The sequence below is a fragment of the Pseudonaja textilis genome, chromosome 1 (assembly GCF_049901715.1).
Source record: "Pseudonaja textilis isolate UNSWEBS1 chromosome 1, rPseTex1.2, whole genome shotgun sequence".
Taxonomy (NCBI): Eukaryota; Metazoa; Chordata; class Lepidosauria; order Squamata; family Elapidae; genus Pseudonaja; species Pseudonaja textilis.
The window spans coordinates 156,083,972-156,108,462 of record NC_141990.1 but is presented as its reverse complement, the minus strand read 5'-3'; the positions used below and the strand labels follow the sequence as shown (position 1 = coordinate 156,108,462).

Genomic DNA, 24,491 nt, shown 5'->3' with positions numbered 1-24,491 from the left:
TGAAACTCGAAAAATTAGAATATCATGCAAAAGTTCATTTATTTCAGTAATGAAACTTAAAAAGTGAAACTAATATATGAGATAGACTCATTACATGCAAAAAAGTCAAGCCATGAGTTCAACTGAGGACCTGTGTTTAGTCATCCAGATTGAGAATGATTCTGACCTACAGTTTGCAAATCATACACCTCCAGGCCTCAAGGTAACTGCAAAAAATTTAAATTTTTTCCTATTGTCAAAGTCAAACTCCTTAAAAAGAACAAGCAAAAAAAGATGCACAAGCGGATACCTAGCCTGATGGCGAAAGCCACAAAAGACAGGGGACTGCTGGTCATTGCTCAAGCCCCACCCTGGCTGCAAAGTTTCCTCTTTTCTGATGAGAGCAACGTTTCCATCTCTATCCATTTGGAAACCAAGGACCCAGAGTCTGGAGGAAGAATGGAGAGGCACACACTGCAAGATGCTTGAAGTCCAGTGTGAAGTTTCCACAGTCTGTGTTGATTTGGGGAGCCATGTCATCTGCTGGTGTTGGTCCACTGTGCTTCATTAAGTCCAGGGCCAACACAGCCGTCTACCAGGACATTTTGGGGAACTTCATGCTTCCTTACGCAGATGAGCTTTATGGGGATGCTGACTTCATTTTCCAGCAGGACTTGGCACCTGCCCATACTGCCAAAAGCACCAAAACCTGGTTCAATGACCATGGGATTACTGTGCTTGATTGGCCAGCAAGATCGAGAATCTTTGGGGCATTGCCAAGAGAAAGATGAGAGACATGAGACCTAACAATGTAGAAAAGCTGAAGGCCACTATTGAAGCATCCTGGTCTTCCATAACACCTCAGCAGTGTCACAGGCTGATAGCTTCCATGCCATGCCACATTGAGGCAGTAACTGCTGCAAAAGGGGCCCAAACCAAGTACTGAGTCCATATGCATGCCTATACTTTTCAGAGGTCCGATATTGTTCTATGTACAATCCTTGTTTTATTGATTGCATGTAATATTCTAATTTTCTGAGATTGTGGATTTGGGGTTTTCATGAGCTATAAGCCATAATCATCTCAGTTATGACAAATCACAGCTTGAACTATCTTGCTTTGCATGTAATGAGTCTATCTCATATATTAGTTTCACCTTTTAAGTTGCATCATCAGATTTTTTTTCAGCTCAAAATAACCTTAGCAAAGCTATGAAAAGAATAGAACTACTCGATCCTAAGATTAAGGAACTCATCTTTCCAATTCTTTATTCAGCAAAACAAAATATGGAATCAGTTCTAAGAATCCGGTTGTTCTGTCGCCAGTAAAGAGACTCACAGACAGGAGTTGAATTCAGCTCTTTAATAACAAACAGTAACTTCAACTGCAGTCGAGCCGCAGCAGCCCTTTTTATAGCGGCTCGCAACCAATGACATTTATTTAACTTCCCGCCGCTATAGGCCGCTGATCAGATACTAACGTTACTAACCAATCATATCATTGCTTTTGCTAACCAATAGGAACATTGCCCTAGAAGTCTCTATTTAAATACACTACACCAGTGATAAAATGTGATTAAAAACCAGAAGCTTAAAAAACATCCCAGTGGAAAAATATATATATATGTTGCCACAAATTGCAGTTCTTCTCTATTGTTTGAAATGTGTCCTACCTCCCAATATACGGAGTCATCATAGCAGTTCTCATCAGGTGGCTGTCCCAGGAAAGGCAAGCTGACTATTAATCCTGTATCACGAGGAGGAAACAATTTCCAGGTTATCAGTGGGAATATTTTCTATCATAAGAGACATAAAGATTGCATAGACCACTGAAAATAGAGGAGCAACTGTATTCTATTCCTGCAAATGATGCTCCACTGCCAAAGAGTGGGTTTTAAAAAAACCCACAATGTATTAGTTGTAATAGCATGTTTCATTAAGTAAGCAGATAAGAAGGAACAGTTCTGCAAATTCTTAGTCAGTTTTTTTGAAGATGTTATAACTCTGCATTCTATCCATCCATTCATCGACAGAAGTTGTGATCTGCATGAAGTTCCCCATTTCCTGAAGATGTCTTTAGTTTACTGACCTGTAAATGCTCCTCCTACCAGAGCAATTGCAACAGAGCAGCCTAGAGCAGCAGCCTGCATCCCAACAGATACACTGTAAAGAGAACAAATGAACTTTGTGTCATCTGGAAACCTTATGCAGACTTCTTTGAGGACTATGTCTGGTTGTTCAGATGTATGGGTACATACAAAAGTCACTTCTACCTAACCCAGCAACAGCTGTGGAAGTGCATATCACATGCAGACTATTAGGGAAGACTTTGAAAGTACATCCATTTTAACACTTTGCAGAGGGCTGCTTTGCTTCTGCCAGTGTATTTTGCAAAACAGCCCATTCAAATGTTTTGTAATCCTCTAAGAACATGCTGGATGAGCAAGGCTGATGAATGGAAAAGGAATGCAAATCACAAGAGACTTTCTTTTGTTTCTACTTTCTTCTTCCTACCATTTTTTAAAAAATTCCTTAGGATCTAATATAGTTTCAGTTCTCCTCCTGCCTAAAGGCTTGACAGATGTGCTAATGTTACTGACTGATTAATGACCTACCACAATGCTTTCCAACTTTAGCAACTTAAAGATGAGTGAACCTCAACTTCCAGAATTCCCTAGCCAGCCATTGTAGTTGGAAAATTTTGGGAGTTGAAGTCTGCTTATCTTACAATTGCTAAATTTGGGGAACATTGGCCTAGGGCCTGGTCAAATTCCAGTACCCCTGACTGTCTGCTTAAACAATAAACAGGTTACCAACCAAACTTACTTATTTTGTGATTGGAGAGCTTGATTATTTTGAGCCTTGTTCTTTCTTTGGTTTTACCAAGGCATCTCTATCAATCTTGTTATAAAGATTGTTTACTGGCAGAGAAAAAACTGTTTAAGATCTATTGCCAAATGAAATAATTTTGCAATCTACTTGGTGAGAATTTCTCTCTCAAAGTGGTCTATAAATCTGTCCAATCAGTTAAATGCCAATAAAATATAAATTTAAAAAAACTTACTTGCTGTTAACCTGCAGAGCAGCTGCAATGATACTTGCAATGCCTCCCAACAGCCCAGGTAAGCCATGTAGATTATGGACACCACAGGTGTCTTGAATTTTCAGCTTGGAGGCTAGCAATGGCTTAGAAGAAAACAAGAGGTTATTTTGTAATAACCTTTAAAAAGAAAATAAAGCTTGCTTGCCTTCTTTTTCACTTTCCATTCTATACAAACTGTTATGTCCTGAGGACTCAAGGAGTTCTCACTCAGGTCCACTCACTTTGTGTGGGCGTTATTCCCCCATTCCCATTGGTCGGTTCTCCCCAGCAGCTGGCTGCTGATTGCTGCGAGCCAGTTCCAGGCTTGGCAAGCACGGTCAGCCCTTTATTTGTAAAATAAAGTACTGTTGCACTCATGCTCTGGTTCAGCCTCTCATTGCTCAAACTTAACACTGGCGACGAGGATGGGATGGCTACCAGAAGCACCTTGCAACCGCTGAGTCACTAGCCACCGATCTACAGCCCAGAGAGAGCGATCGGCTGGCGACAAGGGAAACGCTGATCCGCAGCCAGAGAGAGTGGTCAGCTAGCGAAACGAGCGATCAAAAAGAGCAAACGCAGATCCGCAGCCAGAGAAAGCGGTCTGAGTCAAATAGTTAGAAGCGTCTGTAGCCGCTTGTTAGCCTCGCCACGGGAAAGTGAAGGCGCTGCAGCCGCAGCCGCTCTGCATTTGGCGCGAAATTCAAACGGGTGTCATTTGAATTTCGAGCCAGTAGGAATCACAGCACAGCGCTGTAGAGAGTCACTAACGCCCACTTTTTTGGCGCGAATCAAGACACCTCCAACGGCTAGCAGCCAACGTGGTAACTAGAGAGAGAGAAAGAGAGGATAGCAAAAACCTCTCCAGAGCTGATATCACTAGTAACTCACGAGCGTCGTAGTCCCAGAGAGATTTTTCCCGCAGGTAGCCCAGCCGCTCCAGCACCATGAGTTCCAATCCAGTATTCCCGGCGTTTAAACCAGACGAAGAGAAGTGGAATCGTATAAGAACCGCTTTCAATCATTACATCGATGCGGTCGGCCTGTCGGATGCGGAGAGCATCGAAAAATCCTATTTCTAATCTACTGCGGAGCCACCGCATTCTGATACCGCTGCAGCACTCGTGGCGCCGAGAGAATTAAAAACGCCCGTGGTCCGGAAGTTGCTTGAGATCCTCACAAACCACTACGCTCCCAGGCCTTCACAAATCGCCAGGAGGTTCACGCCCGAATGAGGAAGCAACAAGTAAGAGACCATCAACCAATATATGGCCGCCCTCAGAACAGCAGCCCTGCACTGCGGGTTTGGAACATACCTGGAGGACATGCTCCTCGATCAATTGGTTTGTGGGGTCAAGGATCTCAACCTACAGAGGCGACTGCTAGCTAAAAGACCTCAACCTCGCAAGCGTGAGAGGAGGCCCTAGCAGCCGAGCGCTAGCAATCGAACTCAGCCTCCGAAATTCAGGGCCCAAGCGCCAAGCTAGCAGCGTTCCCAGTCCATTCCGAAGAGGTGGAAGCGGAGGAAGGCCAATAACGATGAGAACGATGTCCATCGCCTCACCAATGACAGACGGTCGCAGGTAGGGGCCAAACAAGAATACACCGGTCCACCAAGCACATCACCCTGTGCCTAGCCTGTGGGGATCAAATCAAAGGGCCACCTGCAAGTTTAAAGGAGCCGCTTGCAACAACTGCCATAAGAGGGGGCACATTGCGAGAGTCTGCCAAGCTCCCCCAAAGCGCTGCACAAAGACCCCATCCTCGCACTCGGGACCACAGAGGCAAGTATTAAACTGTCGACGCACCGCCTTGCCAGGCGTTTGCCACTCTGTCAGTAAAATTTCTCTCCATTTCCCTAGAAGGTAAAACCGTGCTACATGGAGGTTGACACAGGGTCAGCGCTCTCAATAATCTCGTGGAACACCCTCAAGAGACTCCACCCCAGCCTATCTACTACCCGGCTTCAGAGATGCCAGTTCGGTCTGAAGGACTACCAGGGGAAGGCCATTCCCGTGATCGGCAGAGGCAAGTTCTTTGTCAGTTTTAGAGCTTTTAAAGGCCACCTACCTCTAGTGGTAGTTAACGGCAATCTACCCACCTTATTGGGGCTCAGATTGGTTCCCCCACCTCGGCCTAGGGTTAACAGGAGTCCATGCTGTCTCAACCTCAGACACTGACTCCTTATTCGCTGACTACGCAGATGTGTTCAGCGAGGAGCTGGGGTGTTATAATGGAACCCCATCTCGTCTCACCGTTGACCCCCAGGCAGTCCCAATCAGATTAAAACCACGTAGAGTTCCATTTGCTATTCGACCAAAACTAGACGCTGAATTGGATAAACTACTAAAACAAGGGGTCATTGAGCCAACAGATTTCGCCAAGTGGGAGACGCCCATTGTCACACCCCTCAAAAAAGATGGTAGCCTGAGAATTTGCTCGGACTACAAGACAACAATCAATAAATATTTACAAGTTAGCGCCTACCCCGTGCCCGTCATTCAGCACTTATTGCACACATTCGAACCGGGCAGTATTTTTGCTAAATTGGACATGTCTCAAGCATATCAACAATTCCCTGTTGATAACCAAACAGCGGAACTTCAGACCATCGCCACTCACAGGGTGCCTTCCGATGCAAGCGTCTCCAATTTGGCGTAAGTGTTGCCCGGTATTTTTCAATCCCTCATGGAGCGGATTTTACAGGGCCTCCCTGGTGTAGTACCCTACTTCGACGACATCTTGGTCTCGGCCAGGGACAGACCCCAACTCTTCCAGAGAGTGCGAGCAGTGTTAGAGAGGTTCAGACAGCATGGCCTCAAGTTAAAAAAGAAAAATGCGCCATTGCCACTAGACAGGTGGACTTTCTGGGTTATAAAATTGACGCCTCTGGCATTCACCCCCTGGAGTCCAAGGTCAGGGCGATCCACGAAGCTCCCACACCGACCTCCAAAACGGAGCTACAAGCTTTCTTGGGACTCCTAAACTTTTATGCATCCTTTTTGCCCCATAAAGCCTCAGTAGCCGAACCCCTACACAGATTACTAGACAAAAGTCACCGTGGCACTGGGGGCACAAAGAAGACCAGGCGTTTAACGCCGTCAAATCACTACTTACGCCAGAGGCAGTGCTCATCCAATTCGACCCCAACCTTCCTTTAGTACTGGCAGCAGACGCATCCCCTTTTGGAATTGGGGCGGTCCTTAGTCACCGACTCGCCAATGGCGCCGAGGCCCCCATCACTTTTTTTCTCCAGGACGCTCGGCCATGGAGCGAAATTACAGCCAAATAGACAAGGAAGCCCTAGCAGCTGTTGCAGCCGTGAAAAAGTTTCACAATTCCTTTTGGCCACTTCTTTGAACTGGTCACCACCATAAGCCCTCCTGGGCCTACTGGCCGGCGACAAACAGACACCTCAAGTCCTCTCCCTCGGATGACAAGGTGGACACTTTTCCTAGCGGCCTACTTCATACAAACTTATCCACCGCCCGGGCAAAACTTCTATCCCACGCTGACGCGCTCAGTCGCTGCCCCTTACCCGCTCCGGCTGAAGACCCAGCTCCTGTCAATGCCATTTTGAAATCACCCAGTTGGACCTGCCCATCACCGCCTTGACATCGCCGCCAAAACCAAGGCAGACCAAACGCCGCCCAGGTGCTCGACTGGGTGAGGAGGGGGTGGCCGGGAGGCAATGTTGATAACAAATTTGCACCCTTTAAGACTCGCATGCAGGAGCTGTCCAGTTTGCAGGGTTGTCTACTGTGGGCACTCGAAAGTGGTCATCCCGACCTCGCTGCACTCCGAGTCCTGGAAGCGTTGCACCGAGGGACACCCCGGCATTGTGAGAATGAAGGCGTTGGCACGCAGCTACGTGGTGGTGGCCGGGTTCAGACGAGGACATTGTCAATTGGGTAAGTTCCTGCAGCATTTGCCAGGAATCCCGTCCTGCTCCCCCATCGCCACCCCTACCAGATGGGAGAGCGCCAGCGCCCTTGGTCTAGAATCCATATCGATCTGGCCGGCCCGTGCATGGAAAGATGTTCCTAGTGGTCGTGGACGCTTATTCCAAGTGGATAGACGTGGCGCAGCTATCCACGCACCACCACACTAGCAATCACCAACGTGTTAACGCGCCTGTTCGTTACCCATGGACTACCCGACTCCTTGGTCTCCGATAATGGCCCACAGTTCGCATCAGTAGAATTCAGCCGTTTTGTAGCCAACCTAGGCATTCGCCACATTTTCACAGCCCCATTTCACCCTGCGAGTAATGGGTTGGCTGAAAGGGCCGCCAGGACCACCAAAGAGGCCCTCGCTAGGTTTGGCAGAGATGACTGGCACCACAAACTCTCACGGTTCCTGATGAGCCAGCACTCAACCCCTGTGCAGTCACCAATAAGTCCCCAGCGGAACTTCTGATGGGCCGGCGCCTGAGGACTGTATTGGATAGACTGCACCCACAATACTGCTCCTTGACTCTCCCCTCGCTTCCACTTCGGGGGTTAGACATTTTATGTTACAGGAGCCGATATTCGCAAGGAATTTCGCTGGGGACCCACTTTGGATTCCGGGCGAGGTCATCGCCGTCACCGGGCCAAGATCATATAGAGTCAGGCTGGAGGATGGTCACGTCTGGAGGAGACACATAGACCAACCAGAAGGCGCCTCAGCAACCTCGCAAACAAGAATCCAGAGTCTCCAGTCGAAGGGATCCGTCCCATCCGCCACCCAGCCACACCGCACCCAGTGACCAGTCTGCGCCAGCGGTCGCCCGGTCAGCCCAAACTCGGACAACAGCGCCCAGAGAGTTGACCAACCGGATCCAACCCACGAGAGTTTGACTCCAGAAACCAACCCGGTGGTTTCGAGGATGCCCAGTCCAGAGAGAGTGTTGGCGACACTATGCCAGCTCAACCGTCACAGACTGATACCGAACAGTCAGACAATGTTCCCGAAGTTGCGCCGCTCCGGCGCTCAACACAAACCCCCATCTACCTCAAGGACTATGCGTGTTCGCATCTGGGGGAAGGGTGTTATGTCCTGAGGACTCAAGGAGTTCTCACTCAGGTCCACTCACTTTGTGTGGGCGTTATTCCCCCATTCCCATTGGTCGGTTCTCCCCAGCAGCCAGCTATAAAAGCAGGCTGCGGGGTCCAACTGGCTGCTGATTGCTGCAAGCCAGTTCCAGGCTTGGCAAGCACGGTCAGCCCTTTATTTGTAAAATAAAGTACTGTTGCACTCATGCTCTGGTTCAGCCTCTCATTGCTCAAACTTAACACAAACTAGCATGCTTTATACAATATATGTACAGTATATTGCAATGGAGTTCCTTTAAACACTGGTTTGAGTCTACTGTCCTACAAACAGATGGGGTGGGATGCAAGTCTTCTAGCTTTCATTGGAATCATAGAATAGACCCAATGCTCAGTCTAACTTAAGCAGACATATATCAGGGTCTTCCATAGGCTTCTTTCTGATTGAAAGCACATAGTATAATATTATATACAAGTACAATTCAAAGATAGCGGTTGCACTGGTTGCTAATATATTTCCAAATGCAATTATTCCCCATAATGCCAATGTAGCTCAGGACTTGAGTACTTTTAAGATAGCCTGTCCAGTATGGTTTTTGCCTATTCCACCCAAGGGTGCAGAAAACGCTTGCTGAAGAAGCCATCTATCAAGTGTGTCTTGAAAGTAGCTCTTCTCTGTGTGGGGATCTCTGTCTCCAATACAGCTTGCTTCCTATGATGAAAATCTGACAGACCTTGGGAACTTGGAGGAGAGAGAAAGGCAATTGCAGAAGAGGTTGCTTAATACCCATGTGCAACTATCATGCCTGCTTGTATCTATTAGCTAAACCTTCCCTAACAAGGTATCCTACCGCTTGTAGTAGACTACAACCCCCCAAATTCTAATGAAGATGGCTTAGAGCAGGGGTTCCCAACCTGGGGGTGCGAGACGATATTCCGGGGGTGCGAGAAAAGTCCAGGTAAATAATAGGATATTGGCTATCTGTTGGCATTTTTATTTTCTTTTGCAATGGATCAACTTTGTTTTCATTTTAGAGTTAAGTATCGTTATTTAGTGGCTGTCACATACATAGCTGAAAAGATTCAATCCTACCATATATTTAACACATTCAGTAGTTCCTAAAGTCTAAATTTCAGGGGGTGCAAGGTTCAAGTGAAATTTCTTTAGGGGTGCGGGGCAAAAAAAAGTTTGGGAACCACTGGCTTAGAGGATTGGAAAGAGAGAAAATTGAGTTAGCTAGGCAGGGGAATTACTATTAATTCACTATTAGAATTACTTTTTTTTACATAAAATACTCACAGATAAGTACTTGTATCCAACAACTGAGATGATTCCTGCTATGCTACCAATTAATAAAGCCCCAACTGGCAAGATGTTCAGGTCAGCACATGAACCCACAGCAACACCACCTGCCAAGGTGGCATTTTGAATGTGCACCTGTGGGAGACATAAAATATGATCAGTGAGAGGAGATCTCTAATGCCAGGGGAAAGTATTCTCAGCTGAAGCACAGGATATCAATTTGCTTTAAGTGATCTGAGTGTACCACAGGAATTGTGTAGCAGCTCATAATGGCCTCCACGCATAACCCTTTGAATAAGAACCAGACCAACCCATGAAGCTCCCAGAACCAAAAATCTGTGTTTCTACTTCGACCAAGTTTCATTTAATTAGAGGAATAGGCCTGGAACTGATCATATACAGAATCATATGACCTGCCGATGGTTTAAAAACTATGAATACATGCTCTCTCTCTTGGCTGGGGTCTACCATTTTTATATAATTTGTTTTCTGATTTAACTCTTATGAAATGAAATTTGGAAGTTCTGTTATACAGTAAAATAATGCACAGAATTAAAATAAATGAAAGTGGTGGGGTCATAGTAATTTTTAATCGTTGGCCATGAATGTGCATTGAAAGAAAACCAGTTCATTGTTTCTCATTCTCTATGGCAAGAAATGCTTGCTAAACAACAGTGAACTCAACAAGGTCCTTGCGCTTTCCCTATTGGGAAATCTCTCATTATCCAAATATCATTGTGATAGCAATCTTATTGATTTGGAATCAGTGAATTGCTGAATTTGGCTATTCCTATCCCTGTAATATCTGTGTGATATCACATCAAATATTCAAAACACTCGTGATAGTCAGTATGGTCACTAAGAATCAACTCTGACTTTATGGTATAGAATCAATCAAATGTACGTGTAATTGCAGGATATCCACTTATTATAATCTTTTGTTATTGAAGTACAAGAGCACTACTGTCAGACTTGCCCAACTCGATCCCTAGGAAAAATAGGCCCTTGACTCCATTTGATTAAAACAAAGCGTTGCTTTTACTAAAAGTGTAGGTTGCGCAAAATCACATGCTCTGAAATTTGCCACACTTGCAAATTACAAAACCAAAAAGGTTCACCCATATCTTTCCCAAGCTGCAGATTGGTACATTTCAGATAACTGAGTTTGCTAAGTCGTTTGAGAACATTGAAGTGTTCTTGGGGTGCCTAGCTGCGGGATGCGCATCTGTCATTCCCCCTCCATTTTTCCCATCATGTTGCATACAGGTTTATTTATTGCCCTTTATCCTGCCCTCAACTCAGTCTTTATGGCAGGATACTTGAGCATCAAGCCGTCAAGCAGAGCTGACAATTACATTATGAGATAAACAAAGCATGGCTAAATTCTTTCTTGATTATTTAAATTCTGTGTATACTAAAGTTTGAAAACAAAAGGCTCACCATAAAACCAACAATAAAACACTACTTGAAATAAATAGAAGGAAAACAAATGTAAATATAATAGAAATAAAATAGAGAATAACAAATTAAAAGGCAGAAACTACCTTCATAGTAATTTAATGTCACAAGCAAGAGCGCAACAGTTGCTTGAACCTCCTTCAGAGAAAGCAATCCAATTAAAGGCTATTACCGTACAGAAGATCACCGTGATATATTACAGAAGGATCCACATAGTCCAATCTTAAGGATTGGGCAGATCTATATTGAAACTGGTCAGAACCTGCTGAACACCACCTCTAGGTCAAATTTTCAAAAATTGATTAGTAATATACTAAAGAATTTTGTCCTTATAAACACGTACATCCTATCCAATGTGATCTGAATTACTGCTCAAAGCAAGGTGTTGTTTGTTTTTTACAAGCACTTTCCTAATACTCATATTTCTGTCTGTTTTGAAGATGATAGTTTAAAAATTAGTGTTCAGAGAAATGGTAATAGCTATCTTATAGTTTCCAGGATGTAAGGTAGGGAAAGGAAAAGTTGTTGAAATGTGATTTAAAATGACACAAATAAGAACAATGACTCCCAAGATTTTTTTTAAACTTTGTGCTCTAGAGCAACTTCAAATCAGAGTTCCTAAACTTATCTTAAATCATCCCCGAAAATTTCATCATAGTATTTGTAATGTGGAACGCCTATGTAAATACTGTACATGTGATTATCCAGCTGAAGTTTAAACCTCAAGATAGTTTCAAAAGAAATATTTTAAACCACATAGCGCAGATATTTGTCTAATATAACAAATGCACTTTTTTCCTAAGCTTGCATAAGCTATGAAAAAGTGCTGTCTTAATTATTCTAAATTATCAAATAGTGCATCATTAATGCCACATTTAGAGCAGACTATATTTCTTTTCAGGACAGTCCAGAGAGAGATGCTAGTTTATACAAGATCTGAAGCACTTCCAAAATGATTTTCAAAGTGCCCAGATCTCTATCCCATAGCAAATCTACATAGATACATTTACTTTTTGAGCTAGTGCCACACGTATTTTGATAGAAAACACACACAATGGGGTGGGGGATACACCAGAGGGAGCTGGGGGGGAGAAACAGGGTCATACAGTGGTGTGATTCCAATTATTTTACTTACCGGTTCTGTGGCGTGGCTTGGTGGGCCTGGCAGGGTTGATGACAAACCCCAGAGAGGATATCCGGTTCTCCAAACCACTCAAAATTTCTACTACGGCCCTCCAGAACTGGTCAGAACCGCTGAATATCACCCTGGTCATAGGTGATAGTGAATTACATGTCTCAGAATGGCTTCGTCACAGGTCATGCTGACATGTTTGTCCTGTAAATCCTTTGAAGTTTTATTGGAAATCATGCTCATGATTCAATTTAGCAACTGCCGGAATCTGACAGCAAACCAATTATGTACCTTTTATACAATACAAATTAGGAACAGCTGGCTTGGATTAATAAGATGTGTAATCCTTTGAAACTCTTTATACAGCCGTGTGAAGCATGTTGGTAGTCTAACAGACCCTCACTGAGTTCAAGGCCAACTACCATGATCCAGTTGCCTCCAGTGTTCAACCAGAATAGAAAAAGCAAAGTGGTGACTGGTGCATGCTGCTAACTAGAAGTATGTGTTTATGATTGCTCTCTGCTCCTCGATGATTCAAACAGCCTGAGTTAAAACTAGGCCAAAAGGCCAAGGAAAGAGTACCCGAAAGGAATGATCATCTGATCTTGTCAACGTTACACCCCTTAGTCACAATTTTTCATGAAAATTTTGGAAGTGGTTTCCACCCTGCTTTGTAGGGTTAAGAAGGGTCTAACCAACCAAGGTAACCTAGCTAGCTTTTTACCAAGCAGGACCAAACTCATAGAACTCAGGCTTTTACCTGCCGCCTTAACCACCAAATTTCTGGGATCTCATATAGGAGTCTCAATTTAGCAATAGGAGTCAGCCATCATGACTTTGAGTTGTGATGACAAACAGTTGGTTGTGTCGCAAACTAGTTTTATGACACCTTTGACAACCATTAAGGAATGCCATGGTGTCAAAATAAATGCCGGAGTTGTTAAACAAATGTTGTGGTTGTTAAGCAAACCAGTGGTTCAATGTTGCAGTTTTTGCTTAAAAAAGTAGAAGCTAAATGCTAGTTTATGGCAAAACTGCCGAAACACCATTATGTGACTGCAGGATGCTGCAATTGACCTAAATATAGCGGTTGCTGAACACCCAGTTCGGTCACATGATTGCAGAGTGGAACCATTGGAACTGATCTAAGTTGTCTAGCCTCTCCCCAGTGACGCCCTGAATGGTTGCTAAATTATCCAGTCATAATCTGAGGACTACCTGGTAACAGAAATTGGGCAGTATAGATGGAGAGTAAACAGCTTTGAGTTCCTGCAATGAGACAGTCGAATAATATCACTCTTATAGATTTTGAGAAAATTGCCTACACATTACATATCATGTTCTCAACCTTTACACACATCCAGAAGATAAAGAATCTGAGTCAAAGTTACTTTGAGATCCATTGAACTAGATATTTCATTTAGCAACAAAGGGCATCAACTGGAAGAATGAAGAACCTGCCCTAGAAAAAAGTTAGGTAAAGTTCAGAAAAATATAACCTACCTTTCCCAAATGCATGGAGGCAGGGACCCCTCCTTCCAATGAGAGGCGTCCATAGAAGTAGCAACGAGGCCTATGAGTGGATGCAGGCATCTTCCTCTTCACTTCTTCTCACCCACATTCAGCAAAAGGCTGTACAATCGTCTTAACTGATGGATGTTCAATTGTTTGGACCGCAGTCATTTTTATTTGTGATTTGTCAATCAGTTCAAAGATTGTTATTAAAATGTTATTAAAAAAACAAAGTTAGTTAATTAGTTTAAAAACAGGTGCCAGGAATCCATTACCAAACAATGAAGTACTCACTCACCAATCATAGCAAATAGGTCTTGAATGGTAAACAGAACCTTCTTTAGATGTCCATTTTTCAAGCCTGGCAGAGGTAATCTGGCCACAGCCAACCCCAAAATAAGCTCCAAAAGTATGAATAGTCATGGATGCCCAGTATCTGTGGTAAAACATTAGCGTGAGCTTTAGCACTTAGCAACAGTGAATCACCATTTCATAGCCTTCCAAACAAACAGCACATTTTGAATTTAATAAATAAATGCAGATTAGCACATATTTATGTATTTATTTATTCCCGTTCTATAGCCACCATCTCAATCAATAGCTCTGGATATATGATATATGGACTTTAATAACAAATGTCTTGCATCTGTACAAGGTTGGAAGTCGAAGCAGTGTTGTCATTGTATCAGAGCAATTATCCAAAAAGGTGTAGAATTTGGCTTCCTTTCCTCTTACTATGCTTAATGCCAAGAGGCCGTTAATTTTGGACATTAGACGATATCTGTACAGCTTACAAAGTCCTTCTTAGTAAGTTTAATTGTTTTTTTCCTTTATCACTCTAAAAGGACACATAATATGGTTCATAGATAGAGCACTGATGCCCCTCTTTAGGTCACTGAAATTACTGGTGGCATCTGTAAATAACAGAATAACAGAGTTGGAACCCATACCATCCTGGACATGTATCTGGTTTTTCTGCTCTAAGTGTAAAACCTTGCTTTAGTCACCATCGAATCTAGTTTGTTGATAGGCCAGTGTTCAAGACTCAAGTAAAAAAATTTTTAATCTAACTGTTAAAATTAAAGATCAGATCTTTATTTCTACTTTGAATGGACATGAGATAGCCAGAAAATCAGAATGGAAGAGCCAATTTGGCTAGAAATGGGAGGACATGAGTTCTAAGACCAAGTCGTGCACAAAAGTTAGCTGTATGAACTTGCTCTCACCTCTAGGAAGAGGCCATCTGAAACCACTTCTGAAAATCTTGCCAAGAAAAATCATAGGACTTGTCCAGGTAACTCAGAATCAGACTATGATCAAATAGGGGGAAAACCAAATGAGATTAATTGAATTTAAACTGTTTGAAATGTTTGGGAAATATTTTATTGGGCTTACTGCATTGAAGCCATTCAATTAATTTATTCAATTTATTAAAAGAACTTGGGGGAAAATTCATTGTCGATTATTTTCTGGAGAGCAACAGTATATGCAGCAAAAAACCTCCTCTAGTATGATAAACCGCCGACGATAATTTTAAAAATTCAACAGTAATTTACCTAAAAACTCGATACTGGCCTTGTATTCAATATAATTTTAATCTCATGGTTTCCTGTGCATGGCACCAAGGTAAGCATATTTTTCTCTCAATCAATTTTAAGTTGTATTTTTATTTTACGAGTAAAGTGTGTTAAATCTAAATAAATTGTACTTTTAAAATAGTTCAACCTTTAATTTTTTCGAAGTCTTTAAATACTCAAAACTGATCGAGAACAACCCTTTCCAAACAGGCATTTTTAAATATATGTAAATAGCTATATGCATATATACAAGCTGTTTAAAAGCTGAAGGGTACTTGGTGCTTCCTGAGCTTGGTTGTTTTGCTTGCAGACCTTTCATTATCCAAAATAGGTAACTTCATCAGTTTTAGAAGGGAGCGGGTTTGCACATTTTAATCAGAAACTTGGACTGTCAGTGTTGGTGGAAGTGGTCTTGGTGTTGTATTACCCCTGAACTTGCAGGAAGTGAAATTCATTTTGTTGGGCCAATAAGCAATCCATTCTGACCAATTTGCCCCAAATTCATTTTTCCTAGATTCTGTAGGTCATAGAAAGTGTGTGAATTTGAGGGAGGGTCTTGTGCCACAGCAAGGTAATAAAGATGGATGCCAAATTGATTCCTATTTGGTGTCTCATAGCTCTGGTCCCAGATCTGTCTTTTTTCAGTTCAGTCTTTGGCAAACATCGTCCCGCTCCCCAATCATTCCTGATATTGGTCTTCTCTTATTCCTCAGTCCCAATCTCACAGCCACCAGAGCTAAAAAGATGAAATTATACTAAAACAAAAAGGTAAACAAACTTGACTAAAGGTTGAAATTGGCCAAAGGCAGCAGCCCATTCAGGTAAAACATTCCTTTCAGGGATGCCAGAGAATGCACCCAATAATAAATAAAAGATTCTTTCCTCCATGAGACCGCAATCACTATGCAACTGGTAATTGAGCAGAAATAAATGAAAACCTAGCTTACAGGGCACCCCTGACCAGCCTTGGCATCCACCCGTTCCACTGCCTATTTTGTGATCGCACGCATGTGTGCGGCGCACCCCAGTGCCCACACCTAATGGCATGCGCAGCTCCACACCAGCTGAAGCCTGCACACTAATCAGCTGGAGGATAAAGAAGAGAAAATGCAGAGGCGGGTGGAGGGCCGATCCTGTGTTTTCTTTTTCTTTTCTTAGCTGATTGTCTCTTTTTTCCTCCTCTCAGCTGTTCCCTTGGAGGTTTTTTTTTTACTACCGGTTCAGCCACATCGTCCAAACCAGTAGCATACCACTACCACACCACTAGAATGATTCCCTTTGGAGAACCAGTCCAATTTCTGAAGGGGCAGGTTCGTTCCGCCTATCTTCATAGAACAAAAGGCAAGGTTTCCTATATAAGAACTTATGAGAGACTCGGATAACCACCTCCAACTGCTTATGGTACTCTCCTATAGTGTATTCTCAGAAATAATTTTCGCCTTCTCACTTAAGCAACCACATATGTTCTGCATTTTTTTTCTTGTCCTGTTGGCTCAGAAGGGGACTGGATTTCCTTCAATACCAACTATTGTCACACTCTGTTTTAAAAAGTAGTCATCGAATGCCCTCTGGATACTTACAAAGCAGAGAAAGCAGAGGGCAACAGATTCTGTTTGTCAACAGCATTGTGTGTTCAAGCACACATTGCTTCTGAACTGGTATTTCCATTTAGAACAGGAAAACCAACAGGAAGGGTTTTCATGGACAAATAGCATGAAATGGTTGTATTGTGTGTAAAATTTCTCCCGTGGTCTTATTTATATTTATGCTGAATTGTTTCAAATTGTTCTTTTTAGATTTATTTTGTTTAGTTTTATTCTATGCCCCATGGTCACATTTGTGAGATGAGCACATATAAATGTGATAAGTAAATAAACCTGGAGACATATTCTGACTATTCCCAGAGAGATGGGTTAGGAATTACTTAGCAAGTTCTAGAGTCATTCATCTCTTGGTTTGTAAGGAGTGCCTTCTCTCTGGAAACACTTGGCACAGAGAGGCCAATTTCTAAAGAACATCTGCTACTAATTTAGTCAGCAGAAATACGTTCATTTTAATCATTCTATTATGGTACCAAAATAGATCCTGGATGTAAAAGAACTGGTATCCCTAATCCAAAATGTGGAACTTAACCCTGGTGGCTTTAATCTTCGTTTCCCTCCCTACTGATTAATTTTCACCCAGTGGGGTTTGTTTTCATTAAACTGGTTTTTTCCTGTCATGGGAAAAAAGACAAAAGACCCACACTATTTTCTCGTAACTGAGCAACTTCACTTCATGGAAATATAATGCAGCCTCCATCAAAATGTTCTTTAAAAGCAAGACAAACAAGAAAATACAAGGTTAGAGAATCTTAAAGTCCAACATACCCAAAAATAAAGATGACCTAGAAGAGAGGATCCCTTTAATGACATGTACATCACAGTGAAATAGAAGCCAGAAAATTTCTACCTTTAAACACCACAAGATGTTCATTGCATACAAAATAGTAATTCAATAGATAAGTACTTGTATCCAACAACTGAGATGATTCCTGCTATGCTACCAATTAATAAAGCCCCAACTGGCAAGATGTTCAGGTCAGCACATGAACCCACAGCAACACCACCTGCCAAGGTGGCATTTTGAATGTGTACCTGTGGGAGACATAAAATATGATCAGTGAGAGGAGATCTCTAATGCCAGGGGAAAGTATTCTCAGCTGAAGCACAGGATATCAATTTGCTTTAAGTGATCTGAGTGTACCACAGGAATTGTGTAGCAGCTCATAATGGCCTCCACGCATAACCCTTGAATAAGAACCAGACCAACCCATGGCTCTCCAGAACCAAAAATCTGTGTTTCTACTGACCAAGTTTCATTTATTAGAGGAACAGCCTGGAACTGATCTATACAGAATATATGACCTGCCATTAGTTTAAAAACTATGAATACATGCTCTCTTCTTGGCTGGGGTTCATCAAGCTTATATAATTTGTTTTCTGATTTAACTCTTATAAATGAAATTTGGAAGTTTCATATATGTTAAATATGCACAGAATTAAAATAATGAAAAGTAGGGTCATAGTACTTTTAATCGTTGGCTACAATTGCATTGAAAGAAAACCAGTTCATTGTTTCTCATTCTCTATGGCAAGAAATGCTTGCTAAACAACAGTGAAATCAACAAGAACTCTACTTTCCCTATTGGGAAATCTCATTATCCAAGTGATATCATTGTGATAGCAATCCTATTGATTTGGAATCAGTGGAATTACTGGAATTTGGCTATTCCTATCCCTGTAATATCTGTGTGATATCACACATCAAATATTCAAACACCTGTGATATCTGTATGGTCACTAAGAATCAACTCTGACTTTATGGTATAGAATCAATCAAATGTATGGAATTGTAGGATATCCACTATTATAATCCTTGTTATTGAAGTACAAGAGCAGTACTGTCAGACTTGCCCCAATCTGGGGGAAATAGGAAAATAGGCCCTTGACTCCATTTGATTAAAACAAAGCGTTCTTTTACTAAAGGTGTAGGTTGCAGTAAAATCAAGCCAGCTCTGAAATTTGCCACACTTGCAAATTACAAAAAAACAAAAAAAGGTTCACCCACAGCCCATCTTTCCCGCTGTGACCAGTACATTTCCAGATAACTGGAGTTTGCTAAGTCGTTTTGAGAACATTGAAGTGCTGCGGGATGCTGCATCTGTCATTCCCCCCTCCCATTTTCCCATCATGTACACATATAGTTTTATTTATTGCCCTTTCATCCTGCCCCACCCAACTCCAGTCTTTGATGGCAGGATGCCTGTGAGGCATCAAGTCAAATCAGGCAGAGCTGACAATTACATTATGAGATAACCAAAGCATGGCTAAATTCTTTCTTTTTGATTATTTAAATTCTGTAAGTCCATTCTTTTACAAAGAAGTTTGAAAACAAAAGGCTCACCATAAAATAACAATAAAAACACTACTTGAAATAAATAGAACAGAAAACAAATGTAAATATATAGTAGAAATAAAATGAGAAATAACAAATTAAAAGAGCAGAAACTACCTTCAATTGAAGTTTAGTAATCACAAAGCAAGAGCGCAAACAGTTGCTTGAACCTCCTTCAGAAAGCAGTCAAGAATTAAAGTGCCATTACCAAGAAGATCCTGTGTGATGTATTACAGAAGGATCCACATAGGCCAATCTTAAGGACTGGGCAGATTCATATTGGAACTGGTCAGAACCTGCTGAATACCACCTCTGGTCAAATTTTACAAAAATTTGTCATTAGTAAGTATACTTAAAGAATTTTGTCCTTATAATTTCATACTGCACATCCTTATCCAATGTGCAAACTGAAATTTACTTGCTCAAGCAAGGTGTTGTTTGTTTTTGTTTTAAGCACTTCCCTAGTACTCATATTTCTGTCTGTTTTGAAGATGATACTTTCAAAAATTAGTGTTCTGAGAGAAAGTGTAGTTAGAAAGCTATCTTATGGTTGGGGTGTAAGTGGGGGAGGGGAAAGTGAAAAGTTGTTGAAATGTGATTTTTGCAAAATGACACAAATAAGAAATAACGACTCCTCTAATAATTTTTTTAAAACTTTTGTGCTCTAAGAAACTGTTTAAATCAGAGTTCCTAAATTTATCTTTAAAATGATCTCCTGCAGAATTTCATCATAGTATTTGTAATGTGGAACGCCTATAAATACTGTACATGTGATTATCCAGCTGAAGTTTAAACCTCTAAGATAGTTTCAGAAGAAATATTTTAAACCACATGGAAGCACAGTATTTGCCTGCTAGTCATTAAAATGCACTTTTTTCCAAGCTTGCATGAGCTATGAAAAAGTGCTGCTTTAATTATTCAAATTATCAAATAGTGCATCATTAATGCCACATTTAGAGCAGACATATTTCTTTTCAGGCTGTCCAGGAGAGAGATGCTAGGCTTATACAAGATCTGAAGCACTTCCTCCAAATGATTTTCAAAGTGCCCAGATCTCTATCAACACATTAGCAAATCCTTAACTTATAGGTAATTACTTTTTGAGCCTAGTGTGCCACACCGTATTTTTGTAGAAGAAAACACACAATGGGGTGGGGGGGATACACCCAGAGGGATGGGTGGAGAGAAACAGGGTCATAGGCAGTGGTGGGATTCAAATTATTTTACTACCGGTTCTGTGGGCGTGGCTTGGTGGGCCTGGCAGGGGAAGGATACTGTAAAATCTCCAGTCAGAGGGGGTATTTGTCGGTTCTCCAAACTACTCAAAATTTCCACTACCGGTTCTCCAGAACTGGTCAGAACCTGCTGAATATCACCTCTGGTCATAGGTGATAGTGAATTACATGTCTCAGAATCGGCTTCATACAGGTCATGCCGACATGTTTGCTCCTAGTAAATCTTTTGAAGTTTTTGAAGCTTGGCTCGAGGCTCATGATTCAATATGGGCAACTGCCGGAATCCTGACAGCAAGCCAATTATGTGCTTTTATACAATACAAATTGGAACAGCTTGGCTTGGATTAATAAGATGTAGTAATCTTTTAAGAAACTCTTTTATACTGCTGTGAAGCATGTTGGTTAGTTCAAGCAGACCTCTCTCACTGAAGTTCAAGGCAATACTTACCATGTCCAGTTTGCCTCGGTGTTCAACCAGAATAGACAAAGCAAATGTGGTGACGGTGCATGCTGCTAACGAGAAGTATGTGTTCATGATTGCTCTCTGTTGCTCCTCTGATGATTTCGCAATGGCTGAGTTAAAACTGGGCCAAAAGAGCCAAAGGAAAAGAGTACCTGAAAAAGGAAATGTATCAGTCTTGACTCCTGGCAATTGCCTGGCTTAGTGTCAGTTTTCATGGCAAAATTTTGGAAGTGGTTTCCCTCACCTGCTTTGTAGGGTTCAGAAAGAGGGTCTAACCCAACCAAGGTAACCTAGCTAGCTTTTTACTTAAGGCAGGACAAAAACTCACAGACAGGGGCTTTTAACCTGGCCCTTAACCACTACACCAAATTTAACAGGATCATATATAGGGAGTCCTCAATTTATGTAATAGAGTCTGCCCATCATGACTGTGAGTTGTGATGGTTGTAAACAGTTTGGTTGTGTGAGCAACCTAGTTTTATGACCTCTTTTGTGACAATCATTAAGGGAATGCCATGGTCGTAAAACAAATGCCGGAGTTGTTAAACAAATGCTGTGGTTGTTAAGCAAACCAGTGGTTCACGATGGTTGCAGTTTTGCTTAAAAAAAGTAGAAGTAAATGCTAGTTTATAGCAAAACTTCCGTAAAACACCATTATGTGACTGCAGGATGCTGCAATTGACCATAAATATAGCTTGGTTGCTGAACACCTGAAGTTCGGTCACATGATTGCGGAGTGGAACCATTGGAACTTTGAATCTGGGTTGTCAATAGCCCCCCAGTGATACCTTTGAATGGTTGCTAAATTATCAGTCATAATCTGAGGACTACCTGTATAACTTGAAATTGGGCAGATATAGATGGAGAGGTAAAACAGCTTTGAGTTCCTGCTGTAAATATGAACAGTCTGAATAATATTTCACTTTTATAGATTTTGGAGAAAAATTTGCTGCTCACATTACATGTCATGTTCTCAACCTTTAACACAACATCCAGAAGATAATGAATCTGAGTCAAAGTTACTTTGAGATCACTTATTAAGTGCTGATATTTCATTTAGAACAAAGGGCATCAACTGGAAGAATGAAGAACCTGCCTGACTAGAAGAAAAGAGGTAAAGTTCAGAAAAATATAACCTATATACCCAAGTGCATGGAGTGCAGGACCCCTCCTTGCAATGAGGCGATACTCCATAGAAGTAGCAACTGAGGCCTATGAGTGGATGCAAGGCTATCCTTCCCTCTTCACTTCCTTCTACCCACATTTCAACACAAAGGGCTGTACAATCTGCTTTTAACTGATGGATGTTCAATTGTTTGTACCGCAGTCATTTTTTATTTTGTGATTCGTCAATCAGTTCAAGATTGTTATTAAAATGTTATTAAAAACAAGTTAGTTAATTAGTTTAAAAACAGTGCCATGGAATTTACCAAACAATGAAGTACTCACTCACCAATCATAGCAAATAGGTCTGAATGGTAAACAGAACCTTCTTTAGGATGTCCATTTTTCAAGCCTGGCCGGTAGAGGAATCTGGCCACAGCCAACCCAAAATAAGCTCCAAAAGTATGAATAGTCATGGATGCCCCAGTATCTGTGGCCTGCAAAACATTAGCGTGAGCTTCAGCACTTAGCTACAGTGAATCACCATTTCACCATAGCCTTCCAAACGAATAGCACATTTTAATTTAAATAAATAAATAAATGCAGATTAGCACATATTTATGTATTTATTTATTCCGTTTCTATAGCCACCCATCTCAATCAATGGCTCTGGATATATGCATATATGGACTTTAATAAACAAATATGTCTTTGCATCTGTGTGTCAGTGTCTGAAGCAGTGTTGTCATTGTATCAGAGCAATTATGCAAAAAGGTGTGTAGAATTTGCTTCCTTTTCTCTTACTATGCTTAATGCCAAGAGGCTAATTTTGGACATTAGACGATATCTGTACAGCTTACAAAGTCCTTCTTTAGTAAGTTAAATTGTTTTTTTTTTCCTTTATCACTCTAAAGGTACATAATAGGTTCATGATAGAGCACTGATGCCCTCTTTAGGTCACTGAAATTACTGGTATACCTTAAATAACAGAATAACAGAGTTGGAGACCCTATACCAACCTGGACATGTGTATCTGGTTTTTCTTGCCTAAGTGTAAAACCTTACTTTAGTCACCACTGAATTCCATTTTGTTAGATAGGCCAGTGTTCAAGACTGTTAAAAAAAATTTTTTTAATCTAACTGTTAAAATTAAAGATCAGATCTTTATTTCTACTTTGAATGGACATAAGATAGCCAGAAAATATCAGACTTGGAAGAGCCAGTTTGGCTAGAAATGGGAGGGACATGAGTTCTAAGACCAAGTCGTGCACAAAGTTAGCTGGGTGAACTTGCTCTCACCTCTAGGAAGAGGCCACTTCTGAAACCACTTCTGAAAAATCTTGCCAAGAAAAATGCTAGGACTTGTCCAGGCATACTCCAAGAATCAGACATGATTAAACAGGGGGGAAAACCAAATGGAGATTAATTGAAATTAAACTGTTTGAAATGTTTGAAATATTTGATTGGGCTTACTGCATTGAAGCAATTCAATTAATTTATTCAATTTATTAAAAGAACTTGGGGGAAAATTTTCTGTTGCCGATTATTTTTCTGGAGACAACAGTATATGCAGCAAAAAACCTCCTCTAGTAATGATAAACCTTGGCCAGATAATTTTAAAATTCAACAGTAATTTACCTAAAAACTCGTGCTGGTTCCTTATTCTAAATATAATTTTAATCTCATGGTTTTCCTTGCATAGCACTAAGGTAAGTATATTTTTCTCTCAAATCAATTTTAAGTTGTATTTTTATTTTTTAAGATGTAAAGTGTGTTAAATTAAATAAATTGTACTTTTTAAAAATAGTTCAACCTTTAATTTTTTTCAAAGTCTTTAAATACTCAAAACTGACGAGAACCAACCCTTTCCAAACAGGCATTTTTTAAATAGTATGTAAATAGCTATATGCATATACAAGCTGTTTAAAGCTGAAGGGTACTTGGTGCTTCTGAGCTTGGTTGTTGCCTTGCAGACCTTTCATTATCCAAACTAGGTAACTTCATCAGTGCTAGAAGGGAGCGGGGTTTGCTCACATTTTATATTCCAGAAACTTGGACTGTCAGTGTTGGTGGAAGTGGTCTTGGTGTTATTACCCCCTGAACTTGCAGGAGTGAAATTCATTATTTGTTGGGCCAATAAGCAATCCATTCTGTGACCAATTTGCCCAAATTTGTTTTTCCCAGGATCTCTGTAGTCATAGAAAGTTGTGAATTTGAGGAGAGGAGTCTTGTGCCACAGCAAGGTAATAAAGATGGATGCCAAAATGTGATGCCTATGTTTGGTGTCTATAGCTCTGGTCCCAGATCTGTCTTTTGTTCAGTTCAGTCTTTGGCAAACATCTGTCCCGTTCCCCAATCATCCCTGATATTCAGTCTTCTCTTATTCCTCAGTCCCAATCTCACAGCCACAGAGCTAAAGATGAGAAATTATACTAAAACAAAAGGTAACAAACTTGACAAAAAGGTTGAAATTGGCCAAAGGCAGCAGCCCATTCAGGTAAACATTCCTTTCAGGATGCCAGAGAATGCACCCAATAATAAACAAAAGATTCTTGCCTCCATGAGACTGCCACTTCTATCTATAATGGTAATTGAGCAGGAAATAAATGAAAAACTATAGCTTACAGGGCACCTGACCAGCTGTGGCATCCTACCTGTTCCACTGCCGATTTTGTGAT

The 24,491-nt window shown here is 41.4% G+C and overlaps 1 protein-coding gene and 1 long non-coding RNA gene across 3 annotated transcripts in view; one reads left to right on the top strand and one right to left on the bottom strand.

Moving 5' to 3' along the window:
• Positions 1–24,491, top strand: part of LOC148127884 (uncharacterized) — a 114,434-nt gene that overhangs the window by 28,952 nt on the left and 60,991 nt on the right. The gene's annotated exons all lie outside the window — the stretch shown is intronic.
• The window catches only part of RHAG (Rh associated glycoprotein), a 36,816-nt gene that overhangs the window by 933 nt on the left and 11,392 nt on the right, over positions 1–24,491 (bottom strand). The window contains exons 4-9 of the mRNA XM_026712908.2: positions 22,163–22,310; positions 20,695–20,861; positions 9,394–9,531; positions 3,043–3,164; positions 2,068–2,141; positions 1,652–1,725 (exon numbers count right to left, since the gene is read on the bottom strand). Of these exons, the coding sequence (XP_026568693.1) occupies positions 1,652–1,725; positions 2,068–2,141; positions 3,043–3,164; positions 9,394–9,531; positions 20,695–20,861; positions 22,163–22,310 (723 nt within the window). The remainder of the gene's footprint in view (positions 1–1,651; positions 1,726–2,067; positions 2,142–3,042; positions 3,165–9,393; positions 9,532–20,694; positions 20,862–22,162; positions 22,311–24,491) is intronic.